The sequence below is a fragment of the Macaca nemestrina genome, chromosome 20 (genome assembly GCF_043159975.1).
Source record: "Macaca nemestrina isolate mMacNem1 chromosome 20, mMacNem.hap1, whole genome shotgun sequence".
NCBI classification, from domain to species: domain Eukaryota; kingdom Metazoa; phylum Chordata; class Mammalia; order Primates; family Cercopithecidae; genus Macaca; species Macaca nemestrina.
Window position 1 is genome coordinate 9,907,406 of NC_092144.1, and position 13,561 is coordinate 9,920,966.

The window sequence follows — 13,561 nt, forward strand, 5'->3', positions numbered from 1 at the left end:
CCTGCCTCAGCCTCCCAAAGTGCTAGGATTACAGGTGTGAGCCACCGCGCCCAGCCCAGAGGTTTTTATAAATAAAGATTTAGGGGTCTGGATGCATGGTGGTGAGGCCACAGCCACAGTCCCCAGGCCCACCCTGGGCCTTGACACCAAGTTGCTGGGCAAATGGCATTCCGTGGTGCTTCTGTTGCCCCTCTGTAAAGTGATGATCACAGCCAAGCGTGCTGGCTCATGCCCATAATCCCAGCACTTTGGGAGGTCAAGGCAGGAGGATCACTTGAATTCAGGAGTTCAAGACCAGCCTGGGGGAAACAAAATAAGACCCTGTTTCTACAAACAAACAAACAAACAAAAAATTAGCCCAGCATGGTGGCATGTGCCTGTGGTTCCCACCTACACAGGAGGCTAAGGCGGGAGGATCATTTTGAGCCCAGGAGATTGAGGCTGCAGTGAGCCGTATTCCCACTACTGTACTCCTGCCTCAGTGACCGAACAAGACCCTGGTTCAAAAAATAAATAGATAAATAGAGTGGGGATTGCAATGCCTCCTTTAGATAACTGCTGTGAGGAGAGATGATGTCTAGAAAGTGCTAGAATATTACCCTGCACGTAGTAAGGGCAGAATACATAGGAGTGGATCTTCATTGTTTTAGGGCAAGAGATGTGGCTGAGAGCTGCCAGTCCTTCTAGGCGTGGGAGATAGAGACATCCTTAGGGGCTTGGAGGATCTGTGGGGAGTTAGTCAAGAGAGCAGAGATCTTGGAAACCCAGGACCTGATCTTAAAGCAGATCAGCCACGTGGTCTTGAAGAAGCTGTTTCACCTCCTTGAGCCTCAGTTTCCACATCTATACAATGGATTTTTCTGGGGCTCATTGAGGCTGCAGGCAGAGTACATGGCAGCGTCCCTAGGACACGGCGAGCATTCAGACAAATGAAAATTGGCACTGTTCATGGAAAGCGGGAGGCAGGGACCTGGTGGGGGGACCCAGGCTGATGTTGCAGCCCCATTTTTTTTTTGCAGGCGGTCCCCGCTGGGCGGCCCCACCCCTGTCTGCAAGGCCACGCTGTCAGGTAGCTAAGCCCAGAGGGGTGGGAAGGGGCCCCTCTTGCTGCCCCAGTGGGGGTCCCTCAGCCACTTCCCCACCCAGCAGTCCATTCACCTGGTGAACCCCTTCACCGCGGGCTGGGGCCTCTGGGCTTCTGCCTACAGACCTTCTCAGTCACTACCCTGGCTGCCCCTTCCTTAGAAGAAACGTGTCAGCAGTTGGCCCGGGAGACGCTGGAAGAGCTGGACTGGTGTCTGGAGCAGCTGGAGACCATGCAAACTTACCGCTCTGTCAGCGAGATGGCCTCGCACAAGGTGTGCAGGTGGTGGGCAGAACCCCTGGGCGGGGCTGGTGGGGGCGGGGCCAGTGGATAGAGCCAACCACTGGATGCGAGCAGTGGGCGCGGCCTGCGGATGGAGCCAGCCACTAGGTTGTGCCTGTGGGAGGAGATAGCTACTGGGTGTGGCTGATTAGGGCAGAGCCAATCCCTGGGCGGGGTCTGGTGGAGATGGGCCCTATGGGTGGAGCCAACCACTAGGTTGGGCTTGTAGGCGAGGCCTACTATTGGGCGTGGCTCATGAGGGTGGGGCCAATCTCTGGGTAGGGCATATGGTATGGGGTCAGTCCCTGGGTGGGGCCAATCCCTGGACGGCAGCTTCAAGGCTTGAAGCTCCTGTAGATTCTGACTTTCCCCAGGGCTGGAAGAGCCTGATGTGTGTTGTGGGGTGGGGTGTGTCCGTCTGGTTGTGCATATATCAATAGGTGACCGTTTCCGTTGGGGGGCTTTATGCTTTTATGGTCTGCAGAGGTGTATCTGTGGCTGTAGGCCTGTGTAGCTGCTGGTCTATTGGCTACGCATTTGCAGTGCTCGTGTGTTGGCAATAGATTCTGAAGAGTGGCACGCCAGTGTGTACCTGTGGAGGGTGTATAGGTGTGCACGGGTGATTATGCAGAGCTATAGGTGTGTGGGGCTCTGCCAGAGGGGTGCACATGTCTGCAGGAGACAGTTGGACCAGATGGGAAACTGAATGTGTGGCTCTATGTGTTTGTGAATGTGTGTGTGTTTGCAGGGCTGCAGGGGTGACTGCAAGGCTCCCATGTACAGTTGTGCAGACCGTGCACTGCACAACTCCAACGGACACCATTCAGGAAGCGGGCAGTATGTGTGAATGATGCTTCCTGGAGTTGGAGAGAGTGGTAGCAGCCCTTGTGGGCGGGTGTCTATCAAGAAATGATCTGTAGGTGTGAGTGTCTTTGTTGGGGGGTGCTTACAGCAGTGGGTGGAGGCTTGTATGGGAACATACCAGTCCGAGGGCGATTGTGTCCCTGAGGGTGGATCAAGCATCTGAAATGTAGCTGTGTCTCTGGATATGGGTCTGAGGGTGTTTCTGCAATGGTGTGCGTGTGTGTGTGTGTGTGTGTGTATTTCTGCATCTGTGAGTGTATTTCCTTATGGATTTGTTGGGGTATGTTTGTGTCCAAGGACAGTGGATATTTGCAATGGTTGGAAAGTGTGTCTGTGGGTTTGTTTAGTGTATGTCTGTAAGTGTGGCTGGCTGGGGAGGCCAAGGCAGGCGGATCACCTGAGGTTGGGAGTTAGAGACATGGAGAAACCCCATCTCTTCTAAAAATACAGAATTAGCCGGGTGTGGTGGATGGTGCCTGTAATCCCAGCTACTGGGGAGGCTGAGACAGGAGAATCGCTTGAACCCAGAAGGCGGAGGTTGCAGTGAGCCAAGATCGTGCCATTGCACTCCAGCCTGGGCAATAAGAGTGAAACTCCATCTCAAAAAAAAAAAAAAAAAAAAATTGTGACTGGCATCTCGGTGTCTGTCCCTAGGTGTGGGTCTGGATGTAGGTCTGGATGTGGGTCTGTGCCCTTGGATGGGGTGTGTCTGAAGGCATTTGCTATATGCTTAGCTGTGCACCTGTATATGTGTTGGATATCAGAGTTGTGACTGTCTCCGGGTTTGTGTGTGTGTGTGTGTGTGTGTGTGTGTGTGCTATAAGTGTACAACAGAAAGCATTTGGGTATCTGTGTGTATTCAAGTGTCAAGTGCCTGGATGTGTGTGGGTGTCCCTGGAAGGTGTGTCTCAGGGTGTTTGTACGTTTGTGAATGTAAAGTGGGTGTGTGTTTCTATCTCTGGGTGTGTCCATGGAGGGGACGGGTCCTGATGTGGACAGCCCACCTAGGTTCTGGCTGAGGCCCATGGTCTCTGATGCCCCTTTAACGCCCCCCCACCCCCAGCACCACCTGACATCCCATGCAGCCTGCCAGTGCTGCAGTGAGCACACACGCACACACACGGGTGCACACACAGAGCTCCGCAGCCTTCTCCTGGGACCCTTGCCCTGCCCCCCTCCCATGGGCACGGACCCCCCACCGCCTCCACCCACCACCACGGGGGGGCCCATTGGGGCCCAGGGCTAGCGGACCATGTAACCAGCGCTGCCGCCGGGAGCGCGGAGGGGAAGGGAGCCCCCAGCCCTGCTGGGCCGGCCCAGGCCCCTCCGCGGCTCCCCCTTCCACTACCCACCTGCCCGGCACCCCCTCCCCGGTGGTTATTAACCCCGGGGCTCCCCAAGCCCAGCCTCCGTGTGCAGCAGCCCCAGGCGGGCTAAGTCTCCAAGATGCCCTTGGTGGATTTCTTCTGCGAGACCTGCTCCAAGCCGTGGCTGGTGGGCTGGTGGGACCAGGTAGGAGAGTGCAGGGTAGTGGGTGGGCAGGCATCCCGGCGAGCTGGGCCCCTGGTGTGGGCTTGTGTGTGAAGCTGTGCACGTGTGTGGCCTGGAGATGAAGCCTTGTGACTGTCTCTGTGTGTGGCCCAGGGCTGGGCGTGGATGGCGGGCAGCTGGGGGTGTGTGACTCTCCCTGGGGGTGGACTGCAGGTCCCTCACTGGGTGTGACTGTGTCAGTGCCTGGATGTGTGTGTGTCTGCGATGGTGTGTGTCTGCCTGAGTGTAGGCTTGTTTGCCTGGGTCACAGTGTGGCCCTGTCTAAGATCATCTAGCTCTGACTGTGGTGTTGTGTGTTGGGCTGTGTGTCTGAGCCCAGAGCTGCCTGATATTTTGGGGACATGTGACCCCAAATGTCAGTGACTGTCTTATTTTGCATGCCCTTTGATCTGTGTGTCTGGGTTGTGTGACGCTGTGTAGGACCGAGAGCCTGTGATTGTGTGTGTGGTTGTGTGATATTTTGTGGGTCCATCTTGTGTGGATGTGTGTGTCTCTGCACCCAGGGTCTCTGGGTGGCACTGGGAGGAGGGAGCTCCCTGTCCCAGCATGGGCCATGCAGGCTCACCCCTCCTGCCAAGTGTCCCTCCTGCTTCCCTGGACAGAGTCTGCTCCTGTTTTTGGGGTGCTGTGGCAGAGCTTGGGGGTGGGGAGCCAATGCCCTTTCTCCTCTGTGTACAATGTCACAGCAGAGGCCTGTGCAGAGTGGCATGGGGGGACCAGGAGGGGCCTCCAAGCCCGATTTTGGGTATACTCTGTTCATCCGTGCATCTATCCACCTCTCTGGGGTTGGGGGAGAGGGGGCTAGGATGGGAACCCCCCTCCCCCTCCCCTGGGTGATCAAACTGGGATTTCCTCAGCTCACCATTCTCCCCAGCCCCAGCCAAACCTTTTTGTCCCCCAGAGCTTGGTTATCACGTTCCCTTTTTCCAAACTGAGCTGGGGGCCAGGAGCCAGGACTCCCAGGATTGGGGTCCATGGCTGGGAAGACTTGGGTCGGGGGCAGCTCTGGGAAGGCAAGGGTTAAGGGGCCTCCGGCTTGCCCCCCTTTTCCCCAGCTCAGCAGCTGGTTGGAGGGGGAGTTGCTAAGGAGACTCCCATCGCCATGGCGACGGGATTCTCCTGCTTCCCCATTGGTTCCCTGTTAGGCAGGAGCCCCTCCCTTCCACAGGTGCCCCTGTGGCTCCTCCTTGGGGGAAATGGGGAGGGGAGCCCCTCTTTCCTCAGGCAGGGAGGGTTATGTTGGTCATGATTCCCCAAACCTGGGGACCTCCATCCAGAGCTGGGAGGAGAGGAAGGGCTGACCCCACCCCCCAGCAGTCTTATAGGGCCTCTGTTGGCTGAGCAGAAAAATAGGAGGGACTCATGGGGTCTTTAGGCGTTCTTGGGAAGGACTGACACCCTCCCCACCACTGTGCTTCCCCCATCATTTCTTCCTTGTTGACTTCTTTACCTTAGTTCAAGAGGATGTTGAACCGTGAACTCACACACCTGTCAGAAATGAGCAGGTCGGGAAACCAGGTCTCAGAGTACATTTCCACAACATTCCTGGGTGAGTGAGGGGAAGCACATGGGATTGGAGGGGGGACACTTGGGGTAGAGAGGGGTCTGCCTCTGACCCTGGGTCCTGTTGGTCACATTTTCTTACGGACTCGGACTCTCAACTCCCCAAAGGTCAAAGTCACCCTATCCAACAGCCCTCACATTGCTGATGCCTTCAAACTCTGTGAGACCCCCAGCTTCTATAGAACCCAATATTTGAAATCATCCGTGAGCTGGACACCCTTCTAAACTTTAAAAAGCCTCCAAGCGCCAGGCACGGTGGCTCAAGCCTGTTATCCTAACACTCTGGGAGGCTGAGGTGGGCGGATCACTTGACATCAGCAGTTTGAGACCCACCTGGCCAACATGGTGAAACCCCCATCTCTACTAAAATACAAAAAATTAGCCAGGCATGGTGGTGGGTGCCTGTAATCCCAGCAACTCAGGAGGCTCAGGCAGGAGAATCACTGGAACCCAGCGGGTGGAGGTTGCAGTGAGCCGAGATCACTCCATTGCACTCCAGCCTAAGCAACAAGAGTGAAATTCTGCCTCAAAAAAAAAAAAAAAATTAGCTGGGCGTGGTGGTGTGTGCCTGTAATCTCAGCTACTTGGGAGGCTGAGGCAAGAGAATCACTTGAACCCAGGAGGCAGAGGTTGCAGTGAGCCGAGATCACGCCACTGCTGCACTCCAGCCTGGGTGACAGAGTGAGACTCTGTCTCAAAAAATAAACCAAAAAAAGCCTCCTAGCTGGAAAGCCTCCCAAACTGAGTAGAACCCCAAATTCAATAGAATTTCCAAACTTGGATTGACTCCCTTCCAAACTCAAGAGAGATGCCCAAACTCAGTAGAGTTCTCAAACTTAAGGGAAGTTCTGTGCTTCCGAGTCCACAAAAGGCCCCCAAACTTTAGCAAACCTCCAAACTGAAAAACCCCCCAAATTCAATAGGATCTCCAAACTTGGTATGACCCCCCCAATTCAGTAGACTCCCAAAATTTTAGAACCCTAATCTCTAGAAGATTATCAAGCTTAAGAACCTGTAAGAGGCAGGAAGAGGCAGCTCATGCCTGTAATCCCAGGACTTTGGGAGGCTGAGGCAAGAGGATCGCTTGAACTCAGGAGTTCAAGACCAGCCTGGGCAACATAGTGAGAACCTGTCTCTGCAAAAAAATTAAAAACTAGGCCAGGCACAGTGGCTCACACCTGTAATCCCAGCACTTTGGAAGGCCAAGGTGGGCAGATCATGAGGTCAGAAGTTCAAGAACAGCCTGACCAACATGGTAAAACACTGTCTCTACTAAAAATACAAAAATTAGCTGGGAGTGTTGGCGCATGCCTGTAATCTCAGCTACTCAGGAGGCTGAAGCAGGAGAATTGCTTGAACCTGGGAGGTGGAGGCTGCAGTGAGCTGAGATTGCATCACTGCACTCCAGCCTGGGTGACAGAGTGAGACTACATCTAAAATAATAGTAATAATAATAATAAAAAAATAAAAAATTAGTCGGACATAGTGGTATGTGCCTGTGGTCCCAGCTACTTGGGAGGCTGAGGCAGGAGGATCACTGGAGCCCAGGAGTTCGAGGCTGCAGTGAGACATGATTGCGCCACTGCACTCCAGCCTGAGCTACAGAGCTGAGATCCTGTCTCGAAAAAACAAACACCTGTAAGATTCCTAATTCAGTGGAACCCCAAATGCACCAGAATACCCCAGATTCACTGGAACCCTTAAGTTCATGGGTTCCTCAAAATGCTCAAGCTAAAGATGTCCCCCAAAACTCAAGATAATTTAATCCTGGCAGTTTATCACCACACCCCAAAGGCCCCCAAATTCAGGAACCACCCAGACAAGCTCAAGAAAAGTGTTGGGGCTGGGCGTGGTGGCTCATGCCTATAATCCCAACATGTTGGGAGGCCAAGGCAGGCGGATCACTTGAGGTCAGGAGTTGAAGACCAGCCTGGCCACAATGATGAAACCGCATCTCTACTAAAAATATAAAAATTAGCCAGGCATGGTAGCGGGCACCTGTCATCCCAGCTACTCAGGAGGCTGAGGCAGGAGAATTGCTTGAACCTGGGAGGTGGAGGCTGCAGTGAGCCAGAGATTGTGCCACTGCACTCCAGCCTGGGCAACAGAGGTAGACTCTGTCTCAAGAAAAAAAGTGTTCGGAGTTTCCAGTGCTCCCATCAGTGATGGTGGGGTGTGTCTCTGAGTTCTGAGGATCCACCCAATGGGAGCATAGCATGCAAATGACCCGTATTAGGCCCTGTCATTGACTAGCTAGCTCCAGGTCACAATGGGTGACCTTGGGGAAGCTCTGGGAGCCCCTGAAAGCTCAGGAAAAGGGCTCCTGGGGCTGTCCCCTAGGCAGGCTGGTGCCAAGGTGGGTGGGGGGGGCAGGGACATGGAGCCAGAGACCACCCTTCCCTCTCTCTTCCCAGCGATGCCACCCCCCGCACCAGCACTCTTAACCCCCATGCTAGGGTCTTCCCCACCCAAAAAGGTTCCCTGGGTTGTCGGGGTAGGCAGCGGCTCTCCCTGGCGTCCCCACCTCACTTCCTGACTTCCCATGCCACTCTCCATCCCAATCTGATGATCAACTGGGGCCATCCCAGAGCCCTGGGCCCCTACTCCAGCCCACCACCTCCCAGAAGATTTCCCACATCCCCTCTGGTTTCCTGACTCTGGGTAGCCAACGGCATCACAACTGGAAGGGTTCTGCCCTTTCAGGTGAGCCTTCCCCGTACGTGGTAGAGGGCTGAAGGATAAGGGAGCCACCAGGGGTGGAGGGGGTGTTCACACTTGTTCCCGCTTCCCATCTTCTGCAGACAAACAGAATGAAGTGGAGATCCCGTCACCCACGATGAAGGAACGAGAAAAACAGCAAGCGCTGCGACCAAGACCGTCCCAGCCGCCCCCGCCCCCTGTACCACACTTACAGCCCATGTCCCAAATCACAGGGGTGAAAAAGTTGATGCATAGTAACAGCCTGAACAACTCTAACATTCCCCGATTTGGGGTGAAGACTGATCAAGAAGAGCTCCTGGCCCAAGTGGGTGGGGGCTCAGTAGGGGCAGGGCTGGAGGGGGTGGTCTCCTGGGACCCCGAGAAAGACTGGGTGTTGGGTTATGTCTTAGGCCAGGTTTCCTAGAAGCAGAGCCTAAGGTGAGGGTTTGAGCCCATCTTGAGGCAAGCATGCTGGCGCTTTGTACCTCTGTATCATTCATTGCCTGGGGGCCGTCCCCAGGGGTGGACGTATCACCTCTTCCACGTAGCTCCTGTTGGGACTAGTCAAAGTGGGCAGCTGTGAGTCTTAGCAGGCAACACTCCCAGCTGCAGGGGGATTGGCGTACAGACCAGTAACACTGATCCAGACTGCGCCCCCATAGTGTCCCCAACGGTCCAGACCCGGGTTTCACTCCTAGCTCTTCCAGGAGACAGTGGCAGTGGAAGTGATCCATCTTTGGTGGCTCACTCAGCCGAGGCTCATTGTAACCCTCTTTGAGCCACCTCCTCCAGTGAATCTTCCGTTCAGTCACCTGGCGTTTAGTTATTTATTTATATTTATTTATTTATTTTGAGATGAAGGCTTGCTGTGTCGCCCAGGCTGGAGTACAGTAGCATGATCTCGGCTCACGGCAACCTCCACCTCCCTGTGTTCAAGCGATTCTCCTGCCTCACCCTCCTGAGTAGCTGGGACTAAAGGCATGTGCCACCACACCTGGCTAATTTTTGTATTTTTAGTAGAAATGGGGTTTCACCATGTTGACCAGGCTGGTCTCAAACTCCTGGCCTCAAGTGATCCACCTGCCTTAGCTTCACAAAGCGCTAGGATTACAAGCGTGAGCCACTGCACCCGGCCAACTGGTGTTTATTAAGCAGCTACTATGTGCTGGCTGTTTTCTGGATTCTGGAGAGGCATAGAAAATAAGCCCTTCTTCCTTTCTCCTCTGGGGCTGGTGAACAGCTTAGCTAAGAGGCTGAGCTGTGCTGGGGGCCTGTCGTGCTGGGTTCCCACCCTAGCTTTGCCACTTATAAGCTGCATGATCTTGGAAAAGTCACATTGCTTCTCTGAGTCTTGGTGCCTTCACCTGCCAAATGAGATCAAGTACTTAGAGCAATACTTGGCAGATCATAAGTGCTCAAAAGACAGTGGCTGTGATTGCTTTCGTTATTTTGCAGCCCAGTAGGACGAGGGCAGTACATTCTGTGCTGTTGAACCTGTCACCCACTGGGTGAGCAATAATGGTGCTTCCTTCAGACCAAGGCTTCAAACTCCTAGGAAATATTCTCCAGGGCCCTGAGTTTTACAGGCTACTGACCTCTGGCCTCCGTCTCCACCAGGAACTGGAGAACCTGAACAAGTGGGGCCTGAACATCTTTTGCGTGTCAGATTACGCCGGAGGCCGCTCGCTCACCTGCATCATGTACATGATATTCCAGGTGATGGGGACAGCTGGGAGTGGGCCCGGGTGAGGGGCTCAGAGTGGCACGCTGGGGGCCAGCAGAGGTCACCACCCTGCCCCTGCCTGCTCTCAGGAGCGGGACCTGCTGAAGAAATTCCGCATCCCTGTGGACACGATGGTGACATACATGCTGACGCTGGAGGATCACTACCACGCTGACGTAGCCTACCATAACAGCCTGCACGCTGCCGACGTACTGCAGTCCACCCACGTACTGCTGGCCACGCCTGCGCTAGATGTGAGTGACTGCCCTGTCTCCCCGTCCCCGTCTGTCTTTGTGACTGCCTCTTCAGGCTCCTGTGTGTCTCTCTGACCCTGGTACTCTGACCTCCATCTCTTTTTGACCCTGCTTCTCTCTTTTTTTTTTTTTGAGACAGAGTCTCGCTCTGCTGCCCAGGCTAGAGTGCAGTGGCACGATCCCAGCTCACTGCAACCTCTGTCTCCCGGGTTCAAGCGATTCTCCTCCCTCAGCCTCCTGTGTAGCTGGGATTACAGGCACCCACCACCATGCCTGGCTAAGTTTTTAAAAATATTTTTAGTGGAGACAGGATTTCGCCAAGTTGGACAGACTGGTCTCAAACTCCTGACCTGCCTTGGCCTCCCAAAGTGCTGGGAGTACAGGCGTGTGCCTGGCCAAAAATCTTATTTATTAAAAAAAAAAAAAAATGTTTTAGGCCAGGTACGGTGGCTCACACCTGCAATCCCAGCACTTTGGGAGGCCAAGATGGGTGGATCACCTGAGGTCAGGAGTTCGAGACCCACCTGACCAACATGGTGAAACCCTGTCTCTACTAAAAATACAAAAATTAGCCGGACGCGGTAGGGCACGCCTGTAATCCCAGCTACTCCAGAGGCTGAGGCAGGAAATTGCTGGAACCCAGTAGGTGCAGGTTGCAGTGAGCCAAGATCGTGCCACTGCACTCCAGCCTGGGCAACAAAGCGAGACTCCATCTCAAAAAAAAAAAAAAAATTGGGGAGGTCAGGCAAGGTGACTCACACCTGTAATCCCTGCACTTTGGGAGGCCAATGCAGGTGAATCACCTGAGGTCAGAAATGGCCAACGTGGTGAAACCCTGTCTCTACAAGAAATATTTTAAAAATTAGCCAGGCGTGGTGGTGGGCGCCTGTAATCCCAGCTACTTGGGAGGCTGAAACAGGAGAGTCGCTTGAACCCAGGATGGAGAAATTGCAGTGAGCCAAGATCGTGCCACTGCATTCCAACCTGGGCGACAAGAGCAGAACTCTGTCTCAAAAAAAAAAAAAAAAAAAAATTAAGGCCGGGCGCAGTGGCTCAAGCCTGTAATCCCAGCACTTTGGGAGGCCGAGACGGGCGGATCACGAGGTCAGGAGATCGAGACCATCCTGGCGAACACGGTGAAACCCCGTCTCTACTAAAAAAAAATACAAAAAACTAGCCGGGCGCGGTGGCGGGCGCTTGTAGTCCCAGCTACTCGGGAGGCTGAGGCAGGAGAATGGCGTAAACCCGGGAGGTGGAGCTTGCAGTGAGCTGAGATCCGGCCACTGCACTCCAGCCTGGGCGACAGATCGAGACTCCGTCTCAAAAAAAAAAAAAAAAAAAAATTAAATTTGAAACAGGGTCTCGCTAAGTTGCCCTGGATGGCCTTGAACTTCTGGCCTTGAAATCCTAGGCTCAAGTGATCCTCCCATCTCAGCCTCCTAAGTAGCTGAGACTACAGGCACTCACCACCATGCATGGCTTCAATTCTGTTATTCTAACGTCCGTCTCTCTCTCCCAGGCAGTGTTCACGGACCTGGAGATTCTCGCCGCCCTCTTCGCGGCTGCCATACACGATGTAGATCACCCTGGGGTCTCCAACCAGTTCCTCATCAACACCAGTGAGTGGCCCTCGCCGGGGACGGGGTTTGCTGAGTTGGAGGCGGGGCTGGCCAGGCTTGGGGCGGAACTGACTAGGCTGGAGGCGGGGCTGGCGGGGCTCGGGGCGGGGCTGGCGGGGCTGGGGGTGGGGCTTGCTGGACTGGAAAGGTGATGGCCGGGCTGGGGTAGTTGACTGGGCTGGAGGCGAGGCTGCCCAGGCTGAGAAGGGGTTAGCTAGTTCGGGGCGGAGTTGGCCCTTCTGCGGTTGGGGCTGCACACGTGGGCCCTCCCCTGACCTCCGGGCTGGGCTGCAGATTCGGAGCTGGCGCTCATGTACAACGATGAGTCGGTGCTCGAGAATCACCACCTGGCCGTGGGCTTCAAGCTGCTGCAGGAGGACAACTGCGACATCTTCCAGAACCTCAGCAAGCGCCAGCGGCAGAGCCTACGCAAGATGGTCATCGACATGGTGGGCGGGGCTGGGGTGGGACGGAGCGGGAAAGGAAGCCTTGGAATCGAGGGCTTTGGGGAGGAGTGGGTCTGAGTCCCAGAGGAACCCTCATCCTGGACAGAGCGGGCGGCTTCTACCTGGTGAAAACTTCGGATGCCCGGGTCAGTCTGGTGGTCTGATCAGTCTGGTCAGCAGCCCCAGTGACGCCCCCTTGCCCGCAGGTGCTGGCCACGGACATGTCCAAGCACATGACCCTCCTGGCTGACCTGAAGACCATGGTGGAGACCAAGAAAGTGACCAGCTCGGGGGTCCTGCTGCTGGATAACTACTCCGACCGCATCCAGGTGCCCCCACGCCCCATCATCTAAGGAGGCGGGACACTCCCCCAGCCACACCTTTAGGTCTGGGTAGCTAGCTGCCCCTTCCTCAGCTTCTTTCTCCCATGTGGCCCATCTTCCTGTCTCTTTCGTTTTTCTTCTTCTTTTTTTTCTTTTGAGACGGAGTCTTGGTTTTGTTGCCCAGGCTGGAGTGCCATGGCGCGATCTTGGCTCACTGCAACCTCTGCCTCCCAGGTTCAAGTGATTCTCCTGCCTCAGCCTCTGGAGTAGCTGGGATCACAGGCATGTGCCACCATGCCCAGCTAATTTTGTACTTTTAGTAGAGAAAGGGTTTCTCCATGTTGGTCAGGCTGGTCTTCAACTCCCCACCTCAGGTGATTCCCCACCCCCCCCACCCCGCCTCAGCCTCTCAAAGTGTTGGAATTACAGGCGTGAGCCACCGCGCCCCGCCCTCTTTTTTTAAATTTATTTTTATTTACTTTGTATGTTTAAAGGAGAGCTAGGATCTCACTATGTCACCAGGCTGGTCTCAAACTCCTGAACTGAAGTGATCCTTCTGTCTTGGCCTGCCAAAGTGCTGGGATAGCTGGCGTGAGCCACCACACCTGACCTCTTTCTTTTTCTGTCTGTCCGCTTCTCCATCCTCACTTTCCAATCCCTTCTCTCCTTCCCGTCTCTCCCACCATTTCCTCCCATTTCCCCTAATTCTTCCTGTCTTCTCATCAACCCCTTCCAGGTCCCCCGTCCCTCTCCCTCACCATCTTCTCCATCTTCCCTTCCCTTACCCTCCTTCTGACTCCCCCCATATTTTCTCCATCTTCCACATACCTCTCCCTGCTACCTCCTCTGTTCTCTCTTCTCCCCACTTCCTCTCCCCACTCCCCACACCCTCCCTCCCCAGGTGGGAGATAAGAAAGCCTAAGAGGCTTGGTTTGGTGGCTCATGCCTATAATCTCAACTACTCTGGAGGCTGAGGCAGGAGGACTGTTTGAGGCCAGAGGTTTGAGACCAGCCAGAGCAACATTGCAAGATCCGCTTTCCTCTCCTCTCCTCTCCTTCTCTTTCTTCTTTTCTGTTTTTGTTTGTTTGTTTGTTTGAGACCAGGTCTCTCTGTCACCCAGGCTGGAGTGCACAGACCTTGGTTCCCTGCAA

At 54.7% G+C, this 13,561-nt stretch overlaps 1 protein-coding gene across 5 annotated transcripts in view; it reads left to right on the forward strand.

Moving 5' to 3' along the window:
• The window catches only part of LOC105486933 (phosphodiesterase 4A), a 53,355-nt gene that overhangs the window by 33,529 nt on the left and 6,265 nt on the right, over positions 1–13,561 (forward strand). For 4 of the 5 annotated variants that reach the window (XM_071087103.1, XM_071087102.1, XM_071087104.1 and 1 more), the window contains 9 exons: positions 1,020–1,069; positions 1,246–1,358; positions 5,237–5,330; positions 8,146–8,369; positions 9,662–9,760; positions 9,857–10,021; positions 11,541–11,640; positions 11,935–12,089; positions 12,293–12,415. In XM_071087103.1, the coding sequence (XP_070943204.1) occupies positions 1,020–1,069; positions 1,246–1,358; positions 5,237–5,330; positions 8,146–8,369; positions 9,662–9,760; positions 9,857–10,021; positions 11,541–11,640; positions 11,935–12,089; positions 12,293–12,415 (1,123 nt within the window). Of the gene's footprint in view, positions 1–1,019; positions 1,070–1,245; positions 1,359–3,343; positions 3,743–5,236; positions 5,331–8,145; positions 8,370–9,661; positions 9,761–9,856; positions 10,022–11,540; positions 11,641–11,934; positions 12,090–12,292; positions 12,416–13,561 lie in introns of those variants that run through there. The other variant, XM_071087106.1, reaches the window with a different exon arrangement.